Source organism: Dermacentor andersoni, chromosome 5 (assembly GCF_023375885.2).
Source record: "Dermacentor andersoni chromosome 5, qqDerAnde1_hic_scaffold, whole genome shotgun sequence".
NCBI lineage: Eukaryota > Metazoa > Arthropoda > Arachnida > Ixodida > Ixodidae > Dermacentor > Dermacentor andersoni.
The window spans coordinates 141,674,612-141,698,272 of NC_092818.1; the positions used below are offsets into that span (position 1 = coordinate 141,674,612).

A 23,661-nucleotide genomic window follows, 5' to 3' on the forward strand; every position below is an offset into this window, starting at 1 on the left:
GCTGGAATGCAAAGGCGTAGAGAAGTGTCTAGGTTATGCAGCCGGTTGTTTTGAAAACTTCCTGCATTCCACAAGGAGAACGTGATATCACGGCTGAGCATTCGAAGTTTTGTAGCGGCATCTGTCCTTGATAACGATATCGGCTCCTCTTCGTCGCCTTGAAGAGCCGACCGAGCAGCGTTATCGGCATGTTCGTTCCCTATGACGCCGCAGCGACTTGGAGGTCACTGAAACGTCACGTCGTGTCCTTTCTCAGTCAAGGTATGGATTAGTTTTCTAATCTCGAATACCAGTTGTTCGTGTGGTCCACGCCGCAGGGTTGATAGCAAAGACTGCAGTGCTGCTTTCGAGTCACTGAGCATTGACCATCTTCGAGTTTGTTCTTGGCTGACGAGACGAAGTGCAGTGCGAAGAACTGCAAGTTCCGCAGCCATCGGTGTCGTTTGGTGGCATCTCTTGAAACTGATGGTGGTGGCTTTCGCTGGGAAAACCACGGCTTCAGAGGAACACTGGAGAGTTGCCGATCCATCAGTATAAATATGTACGTGGTCGGCGTACATCTCGTGCAAAAGGAGCAGAGTTCGTTGTTTAAGAGCAGGTGATGACAGCTCAGATTTCTTCCTGATTCCTGGTATGCTCAGGTGCACTGCAGGTCGAGCCAAACACCATGGATGAATCGATGGCTTAGTTGCGGGGGTGAAACCTGATGGAAGGCAGGTGTAATAATCCGAAATCGTAGTACAATATGATGCATGCGGCCTTTGTGACGGTAGTGTCACCAGATGGTGGGAACGGGCACGGGCAACGTGCCTAATGTGCACTCTCAATACTTCCACCGCAATGTGTGTTTGTATGGGTTGGTCCCGGGCGATCGTAATAGTCGCTGCTGTCGATGTGCATTTTGGCAAAACAAGACAAACTCTGAGAGAACGAGCTTGAATAGCCTGTAGAGCACGAATATTTGTCTGGCAAGTGTTGGTCCGTACGGGCAAACTGTATCTCAAGAAGCACAGAAAAAGAGCCCTGTAAAATTCCAACATTGCATGCACTGACATTCCCCAAGTCTTTCCGCCCAGAAACTTGAAAAGCTGGGAGATTGCTGTCAGACACTGCTTCAAGTAGGTCACGTGTGGTCACGTGTGGTCATGAGAGATTTCTATCAATGATTATTCCAAGAAATCTCTGAGTCTTCCCATAAGAAATTATTTGGCCATTTATTGAGATGTCATAGGGTGCCATTGGTTTGCGAGTGAATGCCATCAGTGCACATTTGTTTGACGAGATTCTAAGACCTTGGTTGCGGAGGTATATAGCTGTCAGAGTAGCATATTTTTGAAGTCTTGCACGTATCTGAGGACGTGTCACACCTGAAGTCCATATACATATGTCGTCTGCGTACCAGCCATATCTTGATCGCTGCTGGCAGATGATCAACGAAAACAATGAGTGGGAGGTTAAACAGGATAGGTCTTAGTACACCGCCTTGAGGAACACCTCGGTAGGTGTAGTGTCGAGCGGTTTTGCCATCGCCGGTACACACAAAGAAAGACCTCATAAAAAGGTTATGAGAAATCCATTGGAAAACTCGACTACCTAAGCCAACCATCTCAAGAGCATCCAGGATAGAATCGTAAGATACGTTATCGTATGCCCCCTTGACATCCAAGAACAAAGCTGCAGATAATCTTTTGCGTGACTTTTGATGCTGGACATACTAGTGAGATCAACAACACTGTCTGCCGATGAGCGATCTCGACGAAAACCAGCCATGCAATTTGGTAACAGGTTGTAGTGTTCCAGGTACCACTCCAAGCGGGCAAGGATAATCTTTTCCATCAGTTTTCCCACACAGGTGGCCAGCGCTGTTGGGAAAGGTAGTGAAACAGCTCGCCAAGGAAAGCACTAACTTTTTAGAGTGTGATTTGCACAGGACATACGTGTTAATAGGCTCGAACAGTTAGAGACAGCCTTTTGTTAGCGTGTTCTGATTAGCATTCTCGATCTGGTATCCGTTGGTTTATGTTATTGAGTACCTTGTGCTACAATCTTCTACAGAGGCGTTCTTCGCCATCATAAAGAAGTGACGAAGAATGTGGCGCTTTCTTGCTGAAGGCGTCGTAGACATCAACGCTAAGAATGACGTGCCATCTCATTGTCGCTAATAGTTTTGAAGGCCGCACGTGTACCGAAGTGAGCCACCCGAATGACTACCTCTGCTGGCCGAATCTCTCTCCGAAGAGATATTAAAGCGCGCGCTATCGGAGTGGACAGCACGCGCTTTAATAATTTTATGGCGGGTGTGCTTGAACATTGGACAAAAATTGCTTTATGTTTACTAATAGTCTCATGGGATAATATTTTTTTTCTTTTTTTTTTGCTGGTTCCCATCTCATGCACGATGCCGAGGGTACGTGCGCCAAATACAAAATGATGTGAAGGAAGTCAGCACATTGGCAAAGTGGCCGGCGCTACGGATCGTCGACAGTTCAACGTGTCGCGCATATGAATCTACCTACGGGGTTACAATGCGCCCTTAATACGTAACTCAAGTCCGGGGTGGCCGGGCTGAACTTAATTAGGAGATGCTCAATACCGCTCCGTGGTCAACGACCGCGTATCTTCTTCTTACTTCTTTTTAAAATCTGTATGGGGGGGGGTGTCGTGTTATTTTATTCTTCTTCTTTGTATATAATTCAAAAACCCGCTTCTTTGCATATACTTACAACACTTTTTGGTTCCTTGAGCCGGGGTCTGCCTTTTAGCGATTAGAGCTATATTCGTTTGCTTAAGTGAGTAGTCGAAAGTATCTGGCGGATTTGGCCCACGCGAATGAAATTGGATGACAGAAAGAAGTCTTCAGGGTCTCGCATTGAACAAACGAACTGAAGAACGGGGCGTTTAAACGTAGACGTGAAGCCTTGCGCTGCTTTCCTTATATTTTTTTTTTACTTCAGCTTCGATATTTGTATCGTTGGCTTGCTTTTTTATAGGTGTTTGTATAATATCGACCTGCTGGCTGTGACACTGTGTGACTTTCGTGGGGTGGTTGTATTGAGGTTGATTGCTTAGCATAGTTGTTCTGAGTCGCAGTTTTAGGGAGTTCTTCTGACTCGTGATCAGGCGGTTAAGTAAATTACCACCTAAGGAAGTAAGCAGATGCCTTGCCGAATATAAAACGTTAGACATCATCGCACTAGTGCACTACTTGAAGTGCACCGGTTTAGGAGACCGCTTATAGCGTCCCTGATCATCATGCCACGTGCACTCAGTGCTCAATCTCTGCCTCTTTTCCTCTTTCCATTCACCCTTTCCCTTTTCCTTACCCCATTGTAGGGTAGCAAACCAGGCGCTCGTCTGGTGGACCTCTCTGCCTTTCCTCTCCTTGCTCTCTCTCTCTATCTCTCTCTTGCCATTAGAGATCAAGAGCTTTTGCCAAGCCGAATCACTTAGTACGTGCCGCACATTTTGGCACTGGCTCTCGTTTAGTACTGTCTGTGCTAGCGAGAAGAGGAGGAGAAAGCGCTAACGTTTTCGTTTTCCATCTGCTGAAAGTTTACGAAGCCTATGGTAAAAAAAAAAAAAGGCCGTCACACTTTTCCTGGAATTATACGTAAGAGCGCCGCGCTATTCTGCCTTAACGATTTCGTGATGGTGTCGCCGAATTTCTCCGCATTCTTCTCGATTACTTCTCAGCGAAGGGATAAAAAAATCATCCCATCCTAAAGCGCGCGCATTTATCGAGCCACCCGCTTCGGCAACACGTTACAATGACCGGATGAAAGATAAATTTTAGGACTTAGGGCCGCGGTCCAGGCAGAAAAGAAACCTAGAAAGGAAATTACTGGAAAAGACACAAAGCAAGGAGGCCAGTTGGTATGTTACGAATTCGGCTGACGACGGGGGACCAACTCCTTCCCTCTTTTCTATCTTGACTCGTGCGTTGTCTCACAAACTGCGTGCAGCAAAGCTCGAGCTACGGTGCTCGTCAATTAATCAGAAACGAGAACCGGAGAGAAAAGGGCCTCGTTCATTTGCCGCCTCTAATCTCCTTGCGAGTGACGCCGGCTGATAGGAAGGATCACGAAAGGATTAACGGCGCACAATCGACACGCTCTCCTTCTTTTCTTATTACACACGGAGCCGGATTCTCGTTTCTGATAGGCTGAATCGAGGCCTAGTCTTTCGCTGCCGTGCACGGAATTGGCGAGTATGAGCACAGTTTCGGTTCCTCTGACATCGGAACGCAAAAAGGAACAGGAAGGAGAAGAAAGGTGGGCATCGAAAGAAAGGACTGGGGATGCGGAGTGCAAGGGCTGCGTTGAAAAGACAAGGCGGATGTGTTTTCCAATGGCCGGGTCGCTACATCTGCGCGCTGCGATGGTGAGCTTTATATCGAAGACGGGGACAGCATGGCGCCCCTTTTCTTTCCCGCTCCTACGGCACGGTTGCTCTGTTTTCTTTAGTCTTGTTTCTTGAAGCTAAAATGAATTGACTTGACTGCGAAGAGAGAAATGATCGAGCCCCAGTCTCTGAGCGCATGGTGCAGCGCTCATCACATTCGTAAGTCAATGCGTCTCTCTCTCGGGCGCTGCCTTTAAACTTTCTCTCACCCACAGCCGACTTCCCGCGCCTGGAGCCGTTCGGCACAAACCAGAGGTCGAACCATTGACGACGGACGTTAAAGTCGATTCCATGCCTTCCTCTCTCTCTCTCTCTCTCTCTCTCTACTTTTCTTTCTTTCTGCTTGAACTCTGTTTTCTTACTTTTCACTCTCTCGTCCTTAACCTTCCTCCGTCTTGCCCATACTCTTTCTTTCGTCCTCTTACTTGTTTACCTGTTCGCGTTGTCCCCACCTTCTTCCTCTCCAAGTTGTTGCACCCTTAAGACTTATCCGAGGCGCGCACGTGAGCACTCCACGGAATTGCGCTGAGTCATTCCGTGCCGCAGTTCCCAGGGGAAGCGTCTCCTTTCGGAAAAATCGAGGCTCGAATGCCGGCGTTCGGTCTTCAACGCCGCCCCCTCCCCCCGGTCCCATCTCTCTCCTTACAAGCCGAGCTGCCTCTCGGCTGTCGTCCAGAAAGACACCGGGATGTCGCTGGGCTCACGACAAGAGCCCAGCGTAGCCTCACCCACTACCTCTTCTCGTTGTCCTTTTGTTTCCCTTTGTGTCCAATCAACCTTGACGCTGTCCGTCGTAGGATGCCTGTCTATTATCTGCGGCGTCTTGTTTCCGCGCGTGTCGAACAACGTTTTCCGGGATGAGCCAACCGTGGACCCTGATCGCGTTAGAAGTGTCCGTCTCATTTTCTTGATGCGTTGTTGTCCGCGGCCAGCGAAGCACTTCACGCTCGGCGCGCCACTGGCAAGAGCTGAACTTTGCTGCGAGCAAGACTGCAGGCAGTGTTACTGGAATTGCGGGCCTCATTTTTTGACACAGTGTATACTCGTTGAGTGGAAGGGAAGGAGTCTTGCGAAAGGCAGGTATCAGCGCATCCCAACAGTGTGGACATTATCCTGATAAACGCTCCCAAGGGTAGTCACGGAAGTAATTTCGGTCACTGACCTAGTAAAAAAATAAATGAGACATTTCCGAGACTGCGCTTAGCCTTTGTCAAATACGCTGCACGGACACAAGGGTGCCGTCAATTCAAGCAAGTGGGAACATCACAGGAGCGTCATTCGCATTTAAAATAATAGAAACTTCGTGTCCATCGACTCTTCGAAAATGCCGCGCCCCGAATGGGTTCGAAAGCGTCGATAAGTGATCACTTGGTCAGTGGTCGCAATTATATTACTTCTATGGAACCTGACCAGACGAGCGCTCCTTAAACTCTTAACAACATGACCGGGGGTATATTTTGTGGGCATCGTTTCTTTTCTAATTTTTTTTGCAGGGACACCACGTGAAGACCAGTCACGATAAAGGCAAAGCGGAAGGCGATGTCATCGTGTTTACTTCCTTTCTCCTGTCTAACATCTCACGTTAGGCCGAGAGAACGGATAACCGTGCACAGGGTATACAGGGTGTCCCAGCTAACGTTAACCTAGCTCTTGAATATAAAGTATACAATATACGAGGTCGCAACCAATGGTATTATGTCAACAATGACGTACCGCACCAGGAGGATTTCTTTCATAATTCATTTTTTCAACTGCTGATAATTAGATGAGATTAATTAACGAACTTTTAAATTACTGAATTGAGGGCGTGTATTTAGGCAGAAAAATAATAATTGTGTTTTAAAACACTCGATTCAGATGTTTTCAGTGTGCTATGTCTGGCGTAATAATTTTTTCCGCGTTATAAGGAAAACGCGCGAAATAGCTGCATAATGACGCGTCCGCGCGCTGCTCAGAAGGGTCAACTCTGCTCAATGCTGTTGTCCTCCTCCTCAATGCTGCTGCGCACTGCATTCGCTTCGCGCTTCACGCGGAAAAAGCCGCTCGCAGTTCGCGGTGACGAACGCCAATACCGATGCCTCGCCACTCGCACGTGGCCGCCGAGAGAGGCATTCAGCTGAGTCCGTATGTTCTATATTTTATTTTTAAGAGCTTGGCTGACCTTAACTGGGACACCGTGCATAGGCGTTCTTTTGCAATTTTTGCCTTTTGATTCGTTAGCATCTGGACAAGGCTTTAGCCTATGCCAAGTATTCGGGCAAAGTGCTGTCAGGCTACGCGCCGAAGGTGTTAGCCCAAACGCTTCGTGGTCCTCTATATCTTTCTTTCTTTTTTCTTTTTCTTGGTGAAACTTGCCATGTGGTATGGTTGTTTATAGAAATTAAAGCATAGAGGTCCTCTGCCTGCAGAAATCGCAGTAGAGGTTCAGCGAAGTTGTCGTCCATGAGCTAACGCCTGTAACTGCCTGATCTTCCTTATCTGTTTTGTTTATTTCCATATAGCTGTGGGTGACATCGTTGGTGCCCCCTCATAGCAAATAGCGCATGGTAGGCGCGCAGTGCTTGCGCAGGTTTAGTAGAAGAAAGCACACACTCGCCAATGCAAAAATAAGAGAAAAATACAAGGGAGGAAAAGAAGGGAGGTTAACTAGGTTATCCAGTTTGTTGCATGTGGTGATGAAGAAGGTACAGCGAAAAAATTCGCCGACGATTACGCTACTCCGTAATGAGAAATTTGAGCGTAGCTCTACGCGTGTTTTCATTTCGATATATATTTGCTGGCGCGAACAATCTGTCTTGTGCGGCACGTTTCAAACGGAGCTAAGTGTGGCGCGACTGCCTCGCTAATCGGGAAATCGTGAGAGGTAGCGCGGGGTTGACGCTGGAGCGCGATTCACAGGAGCCGCTGCAGACAGACCTCCGCTCATGCAGCGCTTTGCTTTCAGAATTTGACGCGCGCTACTCTGACGCCTTGTCGTAGCCAACGTTTCCGCAGAGCCCGTCTTGCGCGGCACTACGCTTTTGTTCTCACTCTTTCGCCATACCCTCCTCCTCCGCTTTCCTTCTGGTGCTCTTTTCGCTATCGCAGTCTTTCGTCACTGCGTTCGCTCTTTCGTCCTTCGCTGCGCTCGCTCGCTCGGCTACGAAGAACACCCAGGCACGCCGACGCTCAACGCAGGAGAGGGCGCCCAACAGCTGTGCTTTAATATATAGAGAAGAAATAAGTTCAGAGATCAACCACGAAACCCAAGCACGGCGCAGTGTGTCTACAGTCGGGCACTCAAATACGTCCCCCTCAATATATGAGCGCAGATGTTACGTCATTAACTTTGTATACATGTATAAGGGCGGTTGCTGTGCATTTTCCCGTTCTTGTGACCAAGGCACACGTACTGCATATCAATACGTGAGTAATGCGTATGTTTTATTTTTGCGTTGACAAGATTTTTCGTTAATTTCTTGACTATAATTAACGTGTTTGGATCATTTGTGTGTGCGTGTGTGTGCATGGGCGTGCGTGCGCCTAATTTGACAGCACGCACAGTCTGCGTCAAATGTTTAAGGAGCGCGGGATCCGAGAAAGCTTCGAATTACGTAGGAGTTTTTTGACCGCAGCGGATAAAACATTACGACACTAAGTAGTTGGCTTAGGCTGGTGCTGGTTTGGCAAAATGAATACCAAACTGGGTTCTGAGGGTTTTGACGCCGACTGACGTCAACCTATGGCACCGACACTGCTTCGCTTAAAAATTCTGCCTTAGACGTTAGTCTCTGAAGTCTACGAACGCGCGCTGCATGACTATCACACTTTTTGCCGTTCGCACATGCAAGCGGTTCTTGCGGGCGTGACGAAACGATAAAACATCTTTTGTGCCGCTGCCCTTTCTTCGACGCTCAACAATGTGCTCTGCAAGCTAGTCTCAGCCACGTATATGACAAACCGCTTTCGGAAGTGAAGATCTTTAGGACAGATGTCGAATCACTACTGCTTGTATGCGCAAGGTCACAAAAGCGTTACTGCGCTTTTTGGAGGCTACCGGACAGCACGACCGCCTACATTTACGTTAACTTATTAAAGTCTGGTGCTTTCGGCTTGTGAGGCCGGAATCTGGTCGGAAGGTTCGTGTTAAAGCTATCGGGTTAAGCTGAGCGAGCGTCGACGCGAGTTCGGTCAACGGGGTGGGTCGACTCGCCCGAACCGCGTGCCGAGATGCACGTGAACGCCGTCGGGTTGGTCTTGGTCAGGTCGACATCTGACTAGACCAACTTGTTTCGACCTAATGAAAAGAGAAGCTTAAGTCTTTCAGTGAACGTTCATCTGCGGTAGTGTCCACACCGACTGCCTTTCTCTTTTCTTCTTCTGATGTGTTTTCCCTTTTTTATCCTTTTTCCCCTTTTTCGTTCTCCAAGTGTAGGGTAGCAAACTGGACATGGGTTTGGTTAACTTGTAATTATGGGTGCTGGTTTAGACAAGTCGGTGTTTCTATTCCATGACGGCATGTTTTGCGAAGAAGTTATAGCGGACAATAAGAGGTGAAGTGACCGACACAAGTGCACATTTCCGGCATAATGGTATTCGTGGGCAGAGAGAAGTTTATATTGCTGCATCTTTTCTACGTCGATGACATAGAAAACGATGGCAGTTTTAGTAGGCTTCGTCTCGTGCTTCGGCCTAGCGGAGATTAGAAGATGAAGAAGTCATCCCTAGGCTCAATTACTAAAACAAGCTGTTTTTGTTGTACGTGTCCTCTTCTCCTGTCTTCGTTGCACCGCGGCGATATGTATACAGACAAGATATGACGTCTACTCGGTTAGGGTAAAGACACGACATCATGTACATAATATTCTGTTGGAAGTTTACGCTAGTGTCTGGCTCCACGTGTTATTGTCCCCTGGTTTCTGCGCGAAACCTGCCATCACGATTTGGTTAACTTGCCCTGCATTTACTTCTTCGTTTCTTTATTCCATGTCATAACATTCCTGTGCCCTTGCTTTTTTTATTTTGTTATTCGATGTAGATACATGGGAAGGCAGGCTATGCGCCCTTGCTGTGCATTTGGCGATGTCGTGCCACCTAGGGAAAAGGATGAGGGAGTTGCGGACTTACCTCCCTCCTCTCGGGCCGCCAATCGATCGAAGAGAGCCGGCGAAAGGCACGGCTCGGCCCGCAGTCGTCGCTGTCGCCGTTGCCTAGGTGCCACTTGCCGTGCCCAAAGAGTCCCGCGCGCTCCTCCATCGCTCCCAATTATCGGCACGGTTGCGAGATGGGATGCCCTCCCTGGCGACGACGACGATGGCGAATGGCGCCCCCTTCCTAGTGCGCCTGCCGCTGTCGCCGGTCTTCGACCTGCTGTGCTCTGTCTCGCGTTACCGTCTGTATGAGCTGCTGGCGATGATGTTCTCCCCCAGCCTGCTCCAGCATTGGACGTGGGATAGTCGTAGTTCTTTCTTTTTAATCATTACTTTTCTGGGGTAGATGGTGCATACCAGTTGGTTCAGCCAGCACAACGTTACGGAGAGACGTCGGAAAGAAAACAAAAACCCCGCTAATGATCAACTCAATTTTATTGATCGGACACAAGAACTTACAGAAAATGGGAAAATGAATTTCCGGCAGCGTATCTAAACGATATTCCTATTTGAAGCGTGAGCACGCGCAAGGAAGATATTCTGGGACAGTATTCACACATTTGTTTACGCTAAAGTTGTTCCTAAGTGCAAAATGCAGCCAATCCACCTTTTGGTCATTATTAGTGAAGGCGGCTGGCCAATGAAAACACACATTCACGAACGAAAAGTCTTTTGGAACGAAATCAGCTCTTGTTTCTTGTGGCCCTGCCTCACGTTATGCTAGCGAAAACAGCCAGCTAATTTTTACGCTTAAAATAACATCGGGTGTATCGATTGGAAGGTGACTGGCCGTGTTAATGCTTCGTCTATTTTTTTGTTATTCTTGTATGTGTAAGTGGTTGGGCTTCCTAAAGTGACCTACTTATTATCATATTTATTTATTTATTTTAAAGCAAATTTGTTATTTGTTGTTGCACAGAAGTGAAATGGTGCAGCCGCAGGCGTACTGCTTACAGCGTCTGTCGGAAGCAGAAATGGCTCTTACCCATTTCTATGACGAATGAATGCGATATCGAAAATGCCGTATCACTATGTACGTAGGTACTGCATACTTCAACTAAAGAAATACGACAAATATATTGCGTTGACGTATGGATGAAGTGGGGGCCGCCACACGGACCTGTCGCAAACGCATCCTCAGAAGTAAACAAAGCGGGCAGTATTTGTCAAACGCTGGCTCATTGCCCACATACTGACGACACACTTCGGATATTTGTAGCCGCCATTGCCCAGGAACTCCACTTGCAAGGTGCTCATTGACCGTGGTAATGTGCGCGCTTCTTCCGCCCACCACTTCTTTCGCCCTTCATTATCTCACCAGGAGTAGCATGCCACGAGCAGATCGCTAGGCTAATTCCCTCCAGTGCCCATTAAACAACTTCCTCTCTCCATTTGCTAGCGCCAACGGTCCGAATAAAAGCGTAATTTCCTAGAGATTCCTTGTCTTCGTTCGACCACTCGGGTTTATTGGTGCGGACGGCAGCCCGTCTGTCGTTTCGTAATGAGTTCCTTGCGCTTCCGGTGCGCCCGCGCTTCCCTCGGCTCCTACGAATCTGCAAGCGTTGATACACTTTGGCGACGGGTTGCTGATGCAAGAGCTCTGTTGGCTGCCGCTGCCGTCTGCCTCTATATCCGTCCTTCGATGATGGGCAGGTCTGAGAGAATTCGGCCCGACGGAGCAGCTTATTCTGTCAGCGGAAGAAGTTGCGCAAGCTGCCTCTTTCGGGCAGGGCTGGATTGGCCACGTGTCTGCTTTATATATTTACTTATTTCTTTTTTTTTTTTGGCGCTGTCTTACGCAAGCGATTGCTTGCACATTTACGCGTGTGATATTCAACTGATGATTTACAGGGGCTGCTGGTTGCTTGCGGACCTAATCCTTTCTAGGATTGTCGGCGTGTAGGTATATTCAGTCATATCGTGAGAGACTCTTTTAAACAAGGTGGCAGCGTGATGACACTAAGCTTCTGATGTTTACCTTTATTCAGCACTTATTATCGGCTCATGGTAAGTACGCAATTTACCTCTGGATCTTCATGGAGATGTACAGTAACTCTAGGTGCATCGGCTGCAACTGCTGTCCGCAATTCTTCCCTCCCAGCGTCACGTTTTGAACGTACTAGCTAGAAGTCAAGGTACCTACGGCTCGTGATGCATGTATGTATGTCACGAGAGAAAGACGAAAGGTGCAACCGGGAACTTAGTAAGTTCTATGTAATTAAAGAAGAAAAACCTGTTCCCCTTTAATTCTCCGAATCGCGCGTCCGCGCCACCCAGAGCTCAAGAAGCACAAAGAAAAGGGACACCATTCGTTTGCACAGTTCGCATCACTTGGGATATTATGCAGGTGTGGTGTCGTGTCTTTCCTGAAGGGCCATTGACCACGCTAAAATACCAAGTCATACATGGTATTATAGGGTGTCTACCTAGCTTTGGGACGTTGTTAGTCATATTGCACTGGCTCCATTTTTGTTTTCATAACCATCTGTTTTGTCTAAGTTTTGATGAATTCAAAGAACTTTTGACGTTACGCATACGTTTGATTCATGCCAACGACATTCATACACGGTTTGTACGGATGGAAGGTTTCAACCAGCATTCATGCTTCGATATTTTAGTGGGTTTTATGCCCAATCATTTTGGCGTTTCTTTTGCGGAAACGCAGATGAGACTGTAGCTGTTGGCCGAAAGGACAGCATTGAGTACAAGTGAGGAAAAGTGAGCTAGTTCCGTGTGAAATCTGCTTGCAGTGATAGGCCAGACACTGGCGGTGTCCGGCGCGAGTTTTATTTGCCAGCGACTGGACTGGTTCGCTGGGCGCCTTCGTGCTTGCGCGTTTATTGTCTCTGGCGCGCCTGCGACCTCGAAGACGTGCTGTGGTTGTGCTAGAAGCCGCGCCCGTTGATTTTTGTTTAAAACCGCTGGTGTCTCAGCTTTGTGTTGTCAGTTGCCGTCTGCGCGTCTCCTCTGCGCATGTCACCCGCTTTCTTCAGTGGTATCAGCAAGAAATGTGTGTTTTGTTGTGAAAGTTGAGACTGATGAAGCCGCCTCATTGCGCACCTGTGCACTAATGTTACTTAACTCAGTCTTAGCTAGCTCAACCTAAATCCAACCGGATCCAACGCAATCCAACCCAAACCAACCTAACCTAACCTAACCTAACCTAACCTAACCTATCCTAACATAACCTAACCCAACCCATGCATGCCATTCTAAAAAAAAAATCCTACAAGGCTATTATAATATCGTGCTACAACTGAAGAAGCAGGCATTACCTGTACTTTCACATTTGCACTCGGTCTTACTGACAGATTCGTTATAAAGAACTTCGTCAATCCAGGGCTAACCTTGCACACGTACACGAATATCCAAGAAAGTGGACATGAGCGTGGCCGCCTTGGTAGCTTATTTGTTAAACCACCACATGCGTAATGCGGAAGATGTCTATTAGGATCCCATCCGCGCCAAATTATTCTTTTGTCCGATTTCTGTTTGCCTTTATCTTAATATTTCGACACTTCAATGAAACGTAACAATTAGCTACCCTTAATCTTTATCTGGGTTCATTGGCTGTTTTGTTCTCATAGTTGTGACTAAGAAGAAAAAAAAGAAATAAAAGAATACCGACCCTCTTGGATGCTGTTATTTTTCTTGCGCTGTGTCAAACTTTGTATTTTATCTTGGGAGGAAGATCACACATTCAACTTCTTTCTCCTTCAAACACATTACCTAGATCTCTAGGTATCTAGACCAGTGTTCGCTCGCAGGTCGAGGCTTTCTTTACACATTTCCGAGACGTCAGAATTTATAATATTTTATTTTGAGGTATTTCGAACTGTATTCTTTCTTTCTTTCTTTCTTTCTTTCTTTCTTTCTTTCTTTCTTTCTTTCTTGAGTTCGGTATGCCAAGAGCGAGAAACTATACCTATTTTTCTTTTATTGCTAAGAATTCGAAAGATAGATTGGCGCCTTTAGTAGCACTGGATGCTTCTTGTCCTAGGTTAAAGAAAATTACAAGCACGAAGAGCATTGAAAAACGTTGAAAGAAGTCGATATCACGAACATTTTCGAAGTTCATGAACGAAGACATTTAACCTTCCTGTAAAGCGTGCTTTGTCTGTTAAGCAGTGTTGTAATGCAGTAAAACAAACCACTGCTTAGAACAAGCTAAGTCACGTTGTCGTCGTAAAGTCTAGTGAAGAAGGAGCGACGGAATTTATATTCGAGAAAGAGAACAAAGAAAAAGAAAAAAAAGACTAAATAACCTTGTGGTAGCTTTCTGGTTTTTATGTCTTTAGATATTATTTCAGCCTTGTTATTGGTTTGTTCTTCCCTTGCTTCTGGCCATTGATTCATGCTGAGTGGCCTTCAAGACCTGACCGTGCATTTTAACACCGCATTCTGTTAAACGTTGCATATACATTTAACTTGTACGCATCTGCCACGCATCTCGTACAAACAAGTTGATGCGCTCTGCACAGTGCAATGCGTGCTATGGGTGCGTCTATTTAGACAGAGTGAGAAACTGTATTTAATGGATGCTGATTATGTTTGCCTTGCTAGATGCTTAGCAAGCCACTCCAGATCACGAAGGTGACATATGAAATGACGCATTCATACACAGTACACACACAACACACATAGGCGCACACAGTAACAGATAACTATAGTGTTTGGCCAGTGTGTTCGAGAAAAGCTAAGAACGCTTTCGTTTTGCACAGAGCACCACCAGCGCTGCAATAGATTAAGTACATGGTGCAACAACTCTAACGAGCTGCCACGTAAACCTAAAGCAGGTTTTAGAGTAGCGATTGAGGCCCTAAAGCGTGTGCAGACGCATAAAACATGTGTTTCTCACTCTGTCTCTCATTATATCGGATGACGCAAGTTTTAGTTCGCGAGGTCATTACAAGGCACTGCGGGCATCCCTGCAAACGGCCCCTGTGCGAATACCCGCGTTCAGTGTCATGCTAGTCCGCATGTCACACAGCTAACGCTGCGGTGCGAAAGGTTCCGGTACTTCAAAGGTGGGCCTTTATAAGTTCGACCATTTCACACTGCCAGTATAATTTTAAGGGCGTTAAAACACGTCACTGCTCCGTACAAAAGAAGGGCAGAGTGTAGATGGTGGGTTTCAGCACAGTGCATGACGATGTGCCCCCGTGCTTATAAATATTTTCGGAATGATGAAACTGGGAAAATAGGTGAAACACTTACGGCCGAAGTACGCAGCGCAGCGAAGTTCGGAACGCGCTGTGTGGACACGTCACTCAAAATTAGAATGCACTTCTCAGTTGCGGGATGGCTTCGAAGCATTAGAGATTTTTCGCACATTTAGCATTGCCAAAGACTTGACAGCAGGTGTAAGGATGCCTATAGATGTGCCTCCTCTAAGTAGTCGGAACGACGCCCATAGCACGCCCCATCACGCGGCAGGAATCTCTACAAGAGGGGTTACCAGATTAGCATACTGAATAAAAGTGCGTCATAATTTTACCCATTCCTTTCGAGTCGGAACGAGGAGTCAGAACGAGTTCAAAGCTTTGTGCATACCGTAGGTGGCAGAAGACTACTTCAGTGGTTCAGTGCTACAACAGCGTTACATAGAGTCGTCTAAATCACATCTCTAGCAATCGATAATGGTAATAGCCATGCATAACCGCTACTTTTTTGCTGTTGTTGTTGGATGTGCGGCTCACATAAATTGTTCATACTTGTTCCTGTGATACTGGTGAGTTTATTGCACTTTCGCTAATGGACGCAGCAATTGAGCTGAGCTTTACGTCCCGTGAATGTACATTGCCCCGGTTTTTAGACTCGTGCGCTTTCCGCATGTCTCATTTTCGTTCATTTTCTCTGGACATACAGTTACGTCTACCATCTGGGTTACCACGACGCGAACAGACCATGTTGCATCGCTCGTGGCTCGGCGTCTCATTTACCAACTCTTAATGATTTCCTGAATGACCGGAGGACCAACATAGGTCACACCAGCTGTGACGAGACACTCGCACAACTTATCTCTGTCTGCTTGCGGTGTAGTGCCGAAAAGCAAATGAAGTGCACACAGTGCCAGATAGAAATCGTCCATTGTCGAAAACAAAAAGGTCTAGGTTAGTGCTCCGAAAGATAGCCTGCCTGTGCGGCTAAAGATCCTGAGGTCTACTGGCCCACATAATAGAGATTCCAAACGCTGCGTGCTAGCGCTTGGCAGACACAATTTAAAGAATAGTGGCGACCCCTGATTAGGTCGCACGTTTGTTTCCATTGTAGATGACCCTCCTTCATTGGGCGCCCTATTCACGTTGGAACCTAGCAAAGGCATAAGGTAATTTTCTTCGACGCATAGATTGAGTCGATGGCCTCTCGGAAAAGGGAACGCTTCAGGGTTTACTTCGTTGCTGCCTGGCCAAATTATCCGCATTTGCACTTCTATTCGAAGCCGCTGGGAAGTGAACGAATTTAGGCAACGTCGCCAGTTTTCTGGATTGCAAACCTTTGGCCGGCGGGAGCGGAGAAACTGCAAGCCTCGGCCTAAATCTTACCAATCAGATCACCCCAGAGAAAATTTAAGAGAAAATTCGGCTTTTGCCTGGGGGGATAAAATATGAATTCAATGGTACGATTTTGTTTTTCCTTTGAGCATAATACAGACTGCTGAAGAGATGCAATGAAAGCAGACGGAGTGTTAGACTTAGTCTGTTAAGTTTTTGTCAAACGAAAATAAAGAAGTAACGGAAACCAGTTACGTATTAGCATCCACTTTATTTAAGCTTTCGATCAGTGTTTTTTTTTTCTGCTCAACAGAATACTTCGAGAGTTTGGTGCAAAACCTGCACGTATTCCATTCAACTCGCCACACTGACCTTATATTTTTTTTTTGCTAGGAGGGCAGAAAATAAACGGCTTTTCAGAGGTCCGTTAATGCTCAAAAGAAAGAGACTAAGAAAGAAAAAAAAAAGACAGCAACGATCGCCGGGGGGTGGGGGCGCATTTGAAAGAGGGGCACTTAAACCCTTTTTCCCAATCCGCTTGCCTTTCAGCTCTGGGAGGCTTTTCTCCGCTTCACAGGTGCTCCGTCCATTTCTCGGTTGGTCACGTTTTTCGCGACTGCTTCGAACATGCACACTCAGAATCCATGCCGAGGTGGTCGGGCATCGTTATTTCGCATCGAAGCAGAAATGAAAACAAAAATAAAATAAAACAAAAGTTCCATTTTTTTTCCCGATCTTCCTAAAGGACCCGACTTCTATGCGATGCTCGGTGGACCGTGGCGAACTCTTGGCACAGTCGATTCGTGACCGTAACCTCTAGGCTCCCCTGGACCTTACTGTACGCCATGCGCCGGTGGTTATATGTCTGAAATGAGCAATGTACTTCGTTTTATACGCGTGGAAGCATCGGTTTAGCGCTTTGAACTTATAAGCGGAAAAAATGCAGGCTCTTCTGGGAACCATTATGAAGATTGTCGGTTTACGTTAGGGCTCAATCTACATGTCAGGCATACTATAACAAAGCTTCGAATTCTCATCTCCTAGCGGCGACCTGGCCTTCCTGAGGAGCTAGTGGACCAACTCTCCACTCTGACGATAAAGTTCTCTCTATCTCTCTCTCTCTCGACGTGTGTCTTCCATAATTTGCGTACGACATTTTGTATACATTAATGGAAGAAAAAACGAATCATTTGAAACATGTTGTAGCTCAATGATATGGATTACAGAACCAAACTAGCAAAACATTTTCCCCCCAAACATAGCAGGGAGTGTCGAAGCGCCACCATGCACTTGTATCATCATGGTCTCGTCGGAATCCGGGCCAATATTGTTTTTCTTTTCGTTTGTGTGTGTGTGTGTGCGTGCGTTCGTGTGTGTGCGCGTGTGTGTGTACTCGTTATACTTTCAATAGTGCATTTGCCCGGCGAAGAATAACGCTTCCGGAATTTTCAACCCATAGCACAAGATACCTTTATTGCAAGATTCGAACATATTGCGATGTGAAGGCAATTTGAACACATTGCTCGGCTTTTAAAATATAAACATTTTCTTTTGCAGTTCTAGGCCTCTATTTACACAAATAGGTATCACGCACGAATTGTTCGTAAGAGTAAATTCCAGCCATTCCTCATGATGGACGTACTATTTAGCGGATGCGACCAGCCAATTCCAAAAGGAAAAGTACTTATAAACGAGAGGCTTTGTGAATTCGACCACCTATGTTCATCTATAACAAGTGCACTTTGCTGTTTATAGTCCAAAGACTAAAATGGCGCTGCTACCGTGCCAATCTGCCCCAATCGAAGCTGGTCAAGCCTGGCATAGCCAACTTGTGCTTGTCCTAAGTGGTGGAAAAGAACTGCGTGCATAAAACGCAAGACAGTGTCATCCAGCAGGAGAGGTGACTGTTAGCGGCAGGCCATTCTAAGACTATGCATAGATTGATGATATGCATAGCTATATGATGACTATGCGTATGATATGATGACTATGCATAGCATATGATGACTATGCATAGCTTGTGCATAGATTCCGCCATTGCAGTGGCGGAATCTGTGCACAAGCGTTTGAAAACGAAACACAGCAGGGATCGCGAAGTGCCGGACAAAAGAAGAAAAAAAAAACCTGGTGGTTATGCCGTATATACGTGGTATCACACACAGATTGAAAAAGGTTGCTGCAAAAAATCACATCAGGTTGGTTTGTTCTGCGCCTTGCAAGTTTGTAAAAGTATGCAGGACGGTCTCACCGCACAGTTTGCGAAGGAGTGCGTGCACTACCAAGCATGTCACGAAGTTTGGCATGTATGATACATGTGTTTTGTATAGTATTGCGGTGACATCCGGAAAAGAATACGTAGAGAAAACCGGTCGCTGTGTGAATGATCGGATACGTGAACATGCTCAACGTGTACCTACAGGCATGGGTGGCAATCTTCCGCTACAATGTAATCAGTGCGAATGCACTCCCATCTTCAGGCACGTGTCAGATGTTAGAAAGGCCAAGAAGAAGCAGAAAAGAACGTTGATTGAAGCATATTACATCGCTAAACTTGGCCGAGAAAGTGTATAAGTGCGTCATCGGTGTTTCTAACGAAGAAAGAGCTTGAATATCTTGAACAATGTTGCAGTGTATAGGTAAGGGGATCACCGTGAATTTGATATGTTGTGCCTTGCGCATGTTAAGTACGGACTAGCGGCAAGTTGTTTTCAAGAATAAAGCTATGTCGTTAGCCCAGCCACCTTCCTCTCGCTTTGTCTATGTCTGCTTCTCGAATTTATTTCTATCTTTCATTAAATTTCTGGCATTCTCCGAGTATATCTATGCACCAACAACCCAACAAGCCACTCTCATGAACTCGTAGACTCCTGCCCCGCGCCGTTGTGGTACATTATACACGTTCTCAACCCTCTTCCGACGCGACATGCCAAACAGCAGCAGCAGCAGGTGTGAGAAAGTCCAAGAAAGAGGAAAAGGAAAGGGTTTGCTTAAAAAAAAGCGGGGAGAACAGAGTGTGCGCGCATGCGTGCGGTGGGGGTGAGCTGTCACAATGAAAATATTTCATTAAACGATTTCGCTAAGAATATTGCCTTCTTTCGTTTTCACAAAATTAAGTCGCTGTACAGTACTGTACATCTACCTCTCTGTATGTCAGTCATCATGATCGTCATCACCGTAATCATAATCATAAACATTGTCATCGTCATCATCCCTGTCGTCATAGTCATTATCATCACGGCTTATACGCCGAGTATAGATGCAGCATCCGATGCTTCTTGATATCGCTGCCGCAGCTCCCAAAAGACGGGTGCCTGAACTCGCGCTACAACCTTTCCTCGCAGGAGCGCCCGGTCTGCGGGCGACGTGGCGCCGCAGCTAGCGGCCGTCGGCGGCGATGCGTCGGCACCGGAGCCCCTATCCGGGGTCCCGGCTGAGCGCGCTGCGCGGGGACCCCGGCCCAGGTGGTCCGCGGCGCAGGGACGACGACGACGGGCCCAGCCCGCCGCTCTGCTGCAGAGACCGCTCCAAGTCACGCTCCAAGTCACGCTCCAAGTCCCGCTCCAAATCCCGCTCACCGGAGTCCCAGGTATGAACACGCCCAACTATGAGCCTCTAGAGCGTGAGATGTAGATGGCGTTGGCTCAGTATTTGTTCTTAGAAAAAGGAGGCTGAAGCTGACGTCTTACGAAAAGAAAAAATATTTTAGGACGACAACTTTACGCAGATAAGCCTGTCGAAGGAAGCAAGTTAGTATGAGCGTCTTTGCACGACGGATAGTATCCATTTTTCACTTTCCTAACGCTGGCAGCTAATTTTCATTTAGGGATACCCGGACGCAGCATTCGTAGCAGCTCCATTCTTTTTGTCGCAAGTGCGTCCTCGCTTCTTGTTTCGTGGTCACATTTATTGAGCCCTCCATCAAAGGACGCCATTGAAGAAGAAGTAGAAAACAAAAACAAAACATGCCTAAGTTATCTTATGTTCCAGCATTATAACTTCTCGTAGCATCCAGAGAAGGATTGCTGTCGCAGAAACAGTAGTTTTTGTCGAGGTAACAAGAGCTTGTTTTGCTTACCCTAAAGTCACGATGCCGAACTCGACCTGTTTCTGTTCGAGCGACAGAATCTTCTAATGTGTAATCGAAGCCTTATCTTAACAGAAATGATATCGTTGTTAATACAAAGCAGATGTGTGACCTATTCTATTAACTACTAAATATGTGTACCCTTCCTGTCGGGTTGTATACACTTCCCTGCGGTCTCTTGTATACAGCCCGACAGTTAACCTAGTTAACTCACCTGGCATTATCATCTTTTTTTTTTCTTTTACTCTCTTATGTCTTATTCACGTCAAATGCTGCTCTTTCGAACTTGAACGTGCAAATTCTGCCATAATTTAGCTTTTGTGAGCAAATTTGCAGAGTTAAAAAGAACGGGTTTCTTTGAGGGCAACCTACTGAGTAGATGAAAACTTTCATAACTGGTTACAAGATTTACGTCAGTACATGCACTTGCTTGCCACTGTAGTGTTAAAATATACTAGTAATGTCTACGATTATTTTCCGGTCGTATGCCAATTTCTTTATTCGTCGTTGCATAGCAAATGATGCCTACCGACGCACCTTTGCATTGTTGCCCTTTCTCCCATCAAGCCCATCATACAGCCGGCGACTCTATGCCTCAAACGTCAGTTTCTTCTTAAGTTAGGATATGCATAATCTATGCGACCTTTTTACATAACGGATGCTGGAGCATCATCGTCTACAGAACAGTGTATGTGAACTTATCATCTGACACGCGCAGTGCGAGGCTCTTTGCGATCAGAAAGTTGGAAACTATTCTGCAACACTCTAAAGGATTATCCTTGATGTCCTGAAAAAGAAAAGGAAAAAATCGGAACATTCTGAACAGAGAGAACGCATGCAACTGAAGACTTCCTTAAAGGCGGAATATTTTTTGTCAGGTGAGAAAAAAAATGGTGAATGACACTGGAGGGATGCGGAGCGCAGGCGCTGAAGTATAGCAAAGAGTGGCGGTTGCCTTGTGTGTGTGGGGGAGGGGGGGGGGGGGGGTAAGCAGGAGGGACTCTGCAGAGTTCAGCCGAGCGACTCGAGAAACAAATAGGCGTACGAGCGTGAACCGACACGCAGGTTAACGTGAAGAAAACACAGAAAAGACAAGACAGCGCTAAAGAATTCAATAACTGAATGAAGGGGCGCCACCAAACAAACAGCCGTAGGCATTCGCGATATATACTTGCCTGAAATATACCGTTCTTCCCTTTGGCGCTCCGGGGAAAAAATAGGGAAAACGAGAACGCAGAATGTGGCACGGCAAGTTCACACTTTCCCCGTTATTGTCCGGCCCACTAGCGCAATGCGGGGGAGTGAATGAGCCACCCGAAGCGGGAGAAAATTGCCCCGGGGCCATGTAGCATATGGGCTTTCCGCCCAAGCACCGCCCGAATTCTTTCAGCGCCCGGCGACGACATTATGTCTCTTACACCGCGAGCCAGTGTTTCTCACGCGAGCGTAACGACACTACATCAGCGCGAGAAAGAGCAAACGAGTGAGCGCTTGCGCGATAGGAATAGAAAAGAGGCACTGAGCAAAAGAGCGAAATAGAGACGGAGAGAGAGAGAGGAAGGGCGACTACATGGATGCCAGCTCACGCGAAATTGCATTAGCTCTCGAAAAAAGGACTTTGCAGGGGTTCTTTATTCGGAGACACGTCCGCTTTCTGTCCTTTCGTATTCATACCCGTCGTCTTCGTCGCCTCTTCTCTCCTTACTGAACGAAAAGCACGACCCCCCTACTGTGTAGCACTTCGCACCGGAAGAATTGTTGCGCCGTCGTCGTTGAAGCGGGGCAATGCCTGCATTATTCGCGTACTGTTGTCATTGTGTGTGCTAAACCGGCGCAGTCATTCGTATCCGCGCTTTGTAGGCGTGTCTCGGACAGTTTGCCGTCCGTACGTTGTTTCGTCGCATCCCGCTGCCGCGAGCCAACTTGTCGGGCTCGATTACCGGTGGCGTCGGATGCGCTTCCGCGAGGTTGGAAGTAGAGAAACGCCCGATTGCTCAAACTTCGGTGCCTACTAAACTGTATCTTAAGAAAATGACTAAATCAGCTAGGCTTATAAAGCATATTCTAAGAATAAACGATTTAGGGGTTAACGTTCATTACTAGATGAGGAATAAAAGGGTTAAAACTGAGTGGCTTTTCACGAATTTCAGAATATTTTTTTTCTGTTTTGTATACGCGCTATTTGTCGAGCAGTAGAAAATTTAGAAAGGTGCTATCTGGCTTATCAGGCCTTTTCTCACGGTAAGAGTGGCTATTTTTTGTATTGCAGAAAAGTAACGTACTAATCTAACTCAACATAATTTTGGCCTTAGTATCGGTTTAAAGAACCAAAGGTGGTCAACATCTTAATGCGCTTGGCGTCCATTGTAGTCCTGACGTAGATTTGACAAGCAAACCTTATTAGTCGTTGTCGCTGCTTGTTTCACGCCTTATACACTGATTTGCCCGTAGAAAAGCCTGCTAAAATTGAAAGTTTTTTTTTTTTTATTGAAGTGAATGTTAGGAGAGGTTGGCGCCTTTATGGTGGCACCGGCTACTCCTTGTCGCTTGGCAAACGAAACAAATTTGCGTAAAAAGGAAGAATAGCGACACAAAATATAACACTCAGTAGAACACCGGATCAATAAACAATATACAGTCCAACAGTACATGAATCGCAAAGTTGTGTGCATTAGTTCAGTCCACGTACGCATATATAAAGTCAGATGTTTTGAACAGCCAAAACACACAACACATGTAATACACTGCAAGTACAGAACAGAATTATACATATTGCGTAAAAGTTGCGATCACCACATAAACCAATTATGAACCACGAACAACATTTACGTAACTCATTTAGCGTATTCGAATCATCGGTTACCTAATATTTTCCCAAAATGTTGGTGTCCTCTAAAAACTTTTTCAGAGAAAGAAGGGCTCTTTTTTGAAGGCCCGCAGTTGGCCATGGGCCAAGTATCTTTCTAAGAGTGAATGGTCTTCTGTCTAATATAAACAAATTAGCTTGCAGTACCGTTCTTTGTGTATCGTATTTCGTGCATTCGAGAAGAAGATGATGCACATCTTCGTCTGGATGGCCCCAAGAACACTGCGGACTAGAGACACGTTTTATCCTGTACAAGAAGTGTTTCGCAAATGCAGTACCAAGACGCAGTCGGTGTACCGATGTGTCAAATTTTCTGTTGTCTCTTAGAGTTTCCGGCATTGATAGGTTTATACATGGGTCTATAGAGTATAACTCCGAGTTTTTAGTTTGCTGGGCAAACCAGGTAGTTTTGCTGAGGTGACAAGAAATCTCTCTCAGGATCAGATGGACTTCACTACGCAATAGGGGAAGATTGGCTGTCTCTGCGTTATTGTGCGCTCGATTCGCTGCTGCGTCCGCTGCAGTATTACCAGGAATATTGCAGTGCCCAGGTATCCACTGAAATGCAATTACGTGGTTCATTGCGCTTGCTTTAGTAAGTTCTTTGAGTGTCGCATACAATAGCAATGTGTTCAAATAATTTTTCTTATTGCTCTGTAGTAATGTGAGAGCGGCTTGCGAATCGCT

General features: G+C 46.4%; 1 protein-coding gene across 1 annotated transcript in view; it reads left to right on the forward strand.

Moving 5' to 3' along the window:
• Myo95E (Myosin 95E) overlaps nucleotides 1-23,661 on the forward strand; it is a 176,421-nt gene that overhangs the window by 54,161 nt on the left and 98,599 nt on the right. Inside the window, exon 2 of the mRNA XM_055071074.2 lies at nucleotides 19,366-19,610. Within this exon, the coding sequence (XP_054927049.1) occupies nucleotides 19,419-19,610 (192 nt within the window). The 5' untranslated portion in view covers nucleotides 19,366-19,418. The remainder of the gene's footprint in view (nucleotides 1-19,365; nucleotides 19,611-23,661) is intronic.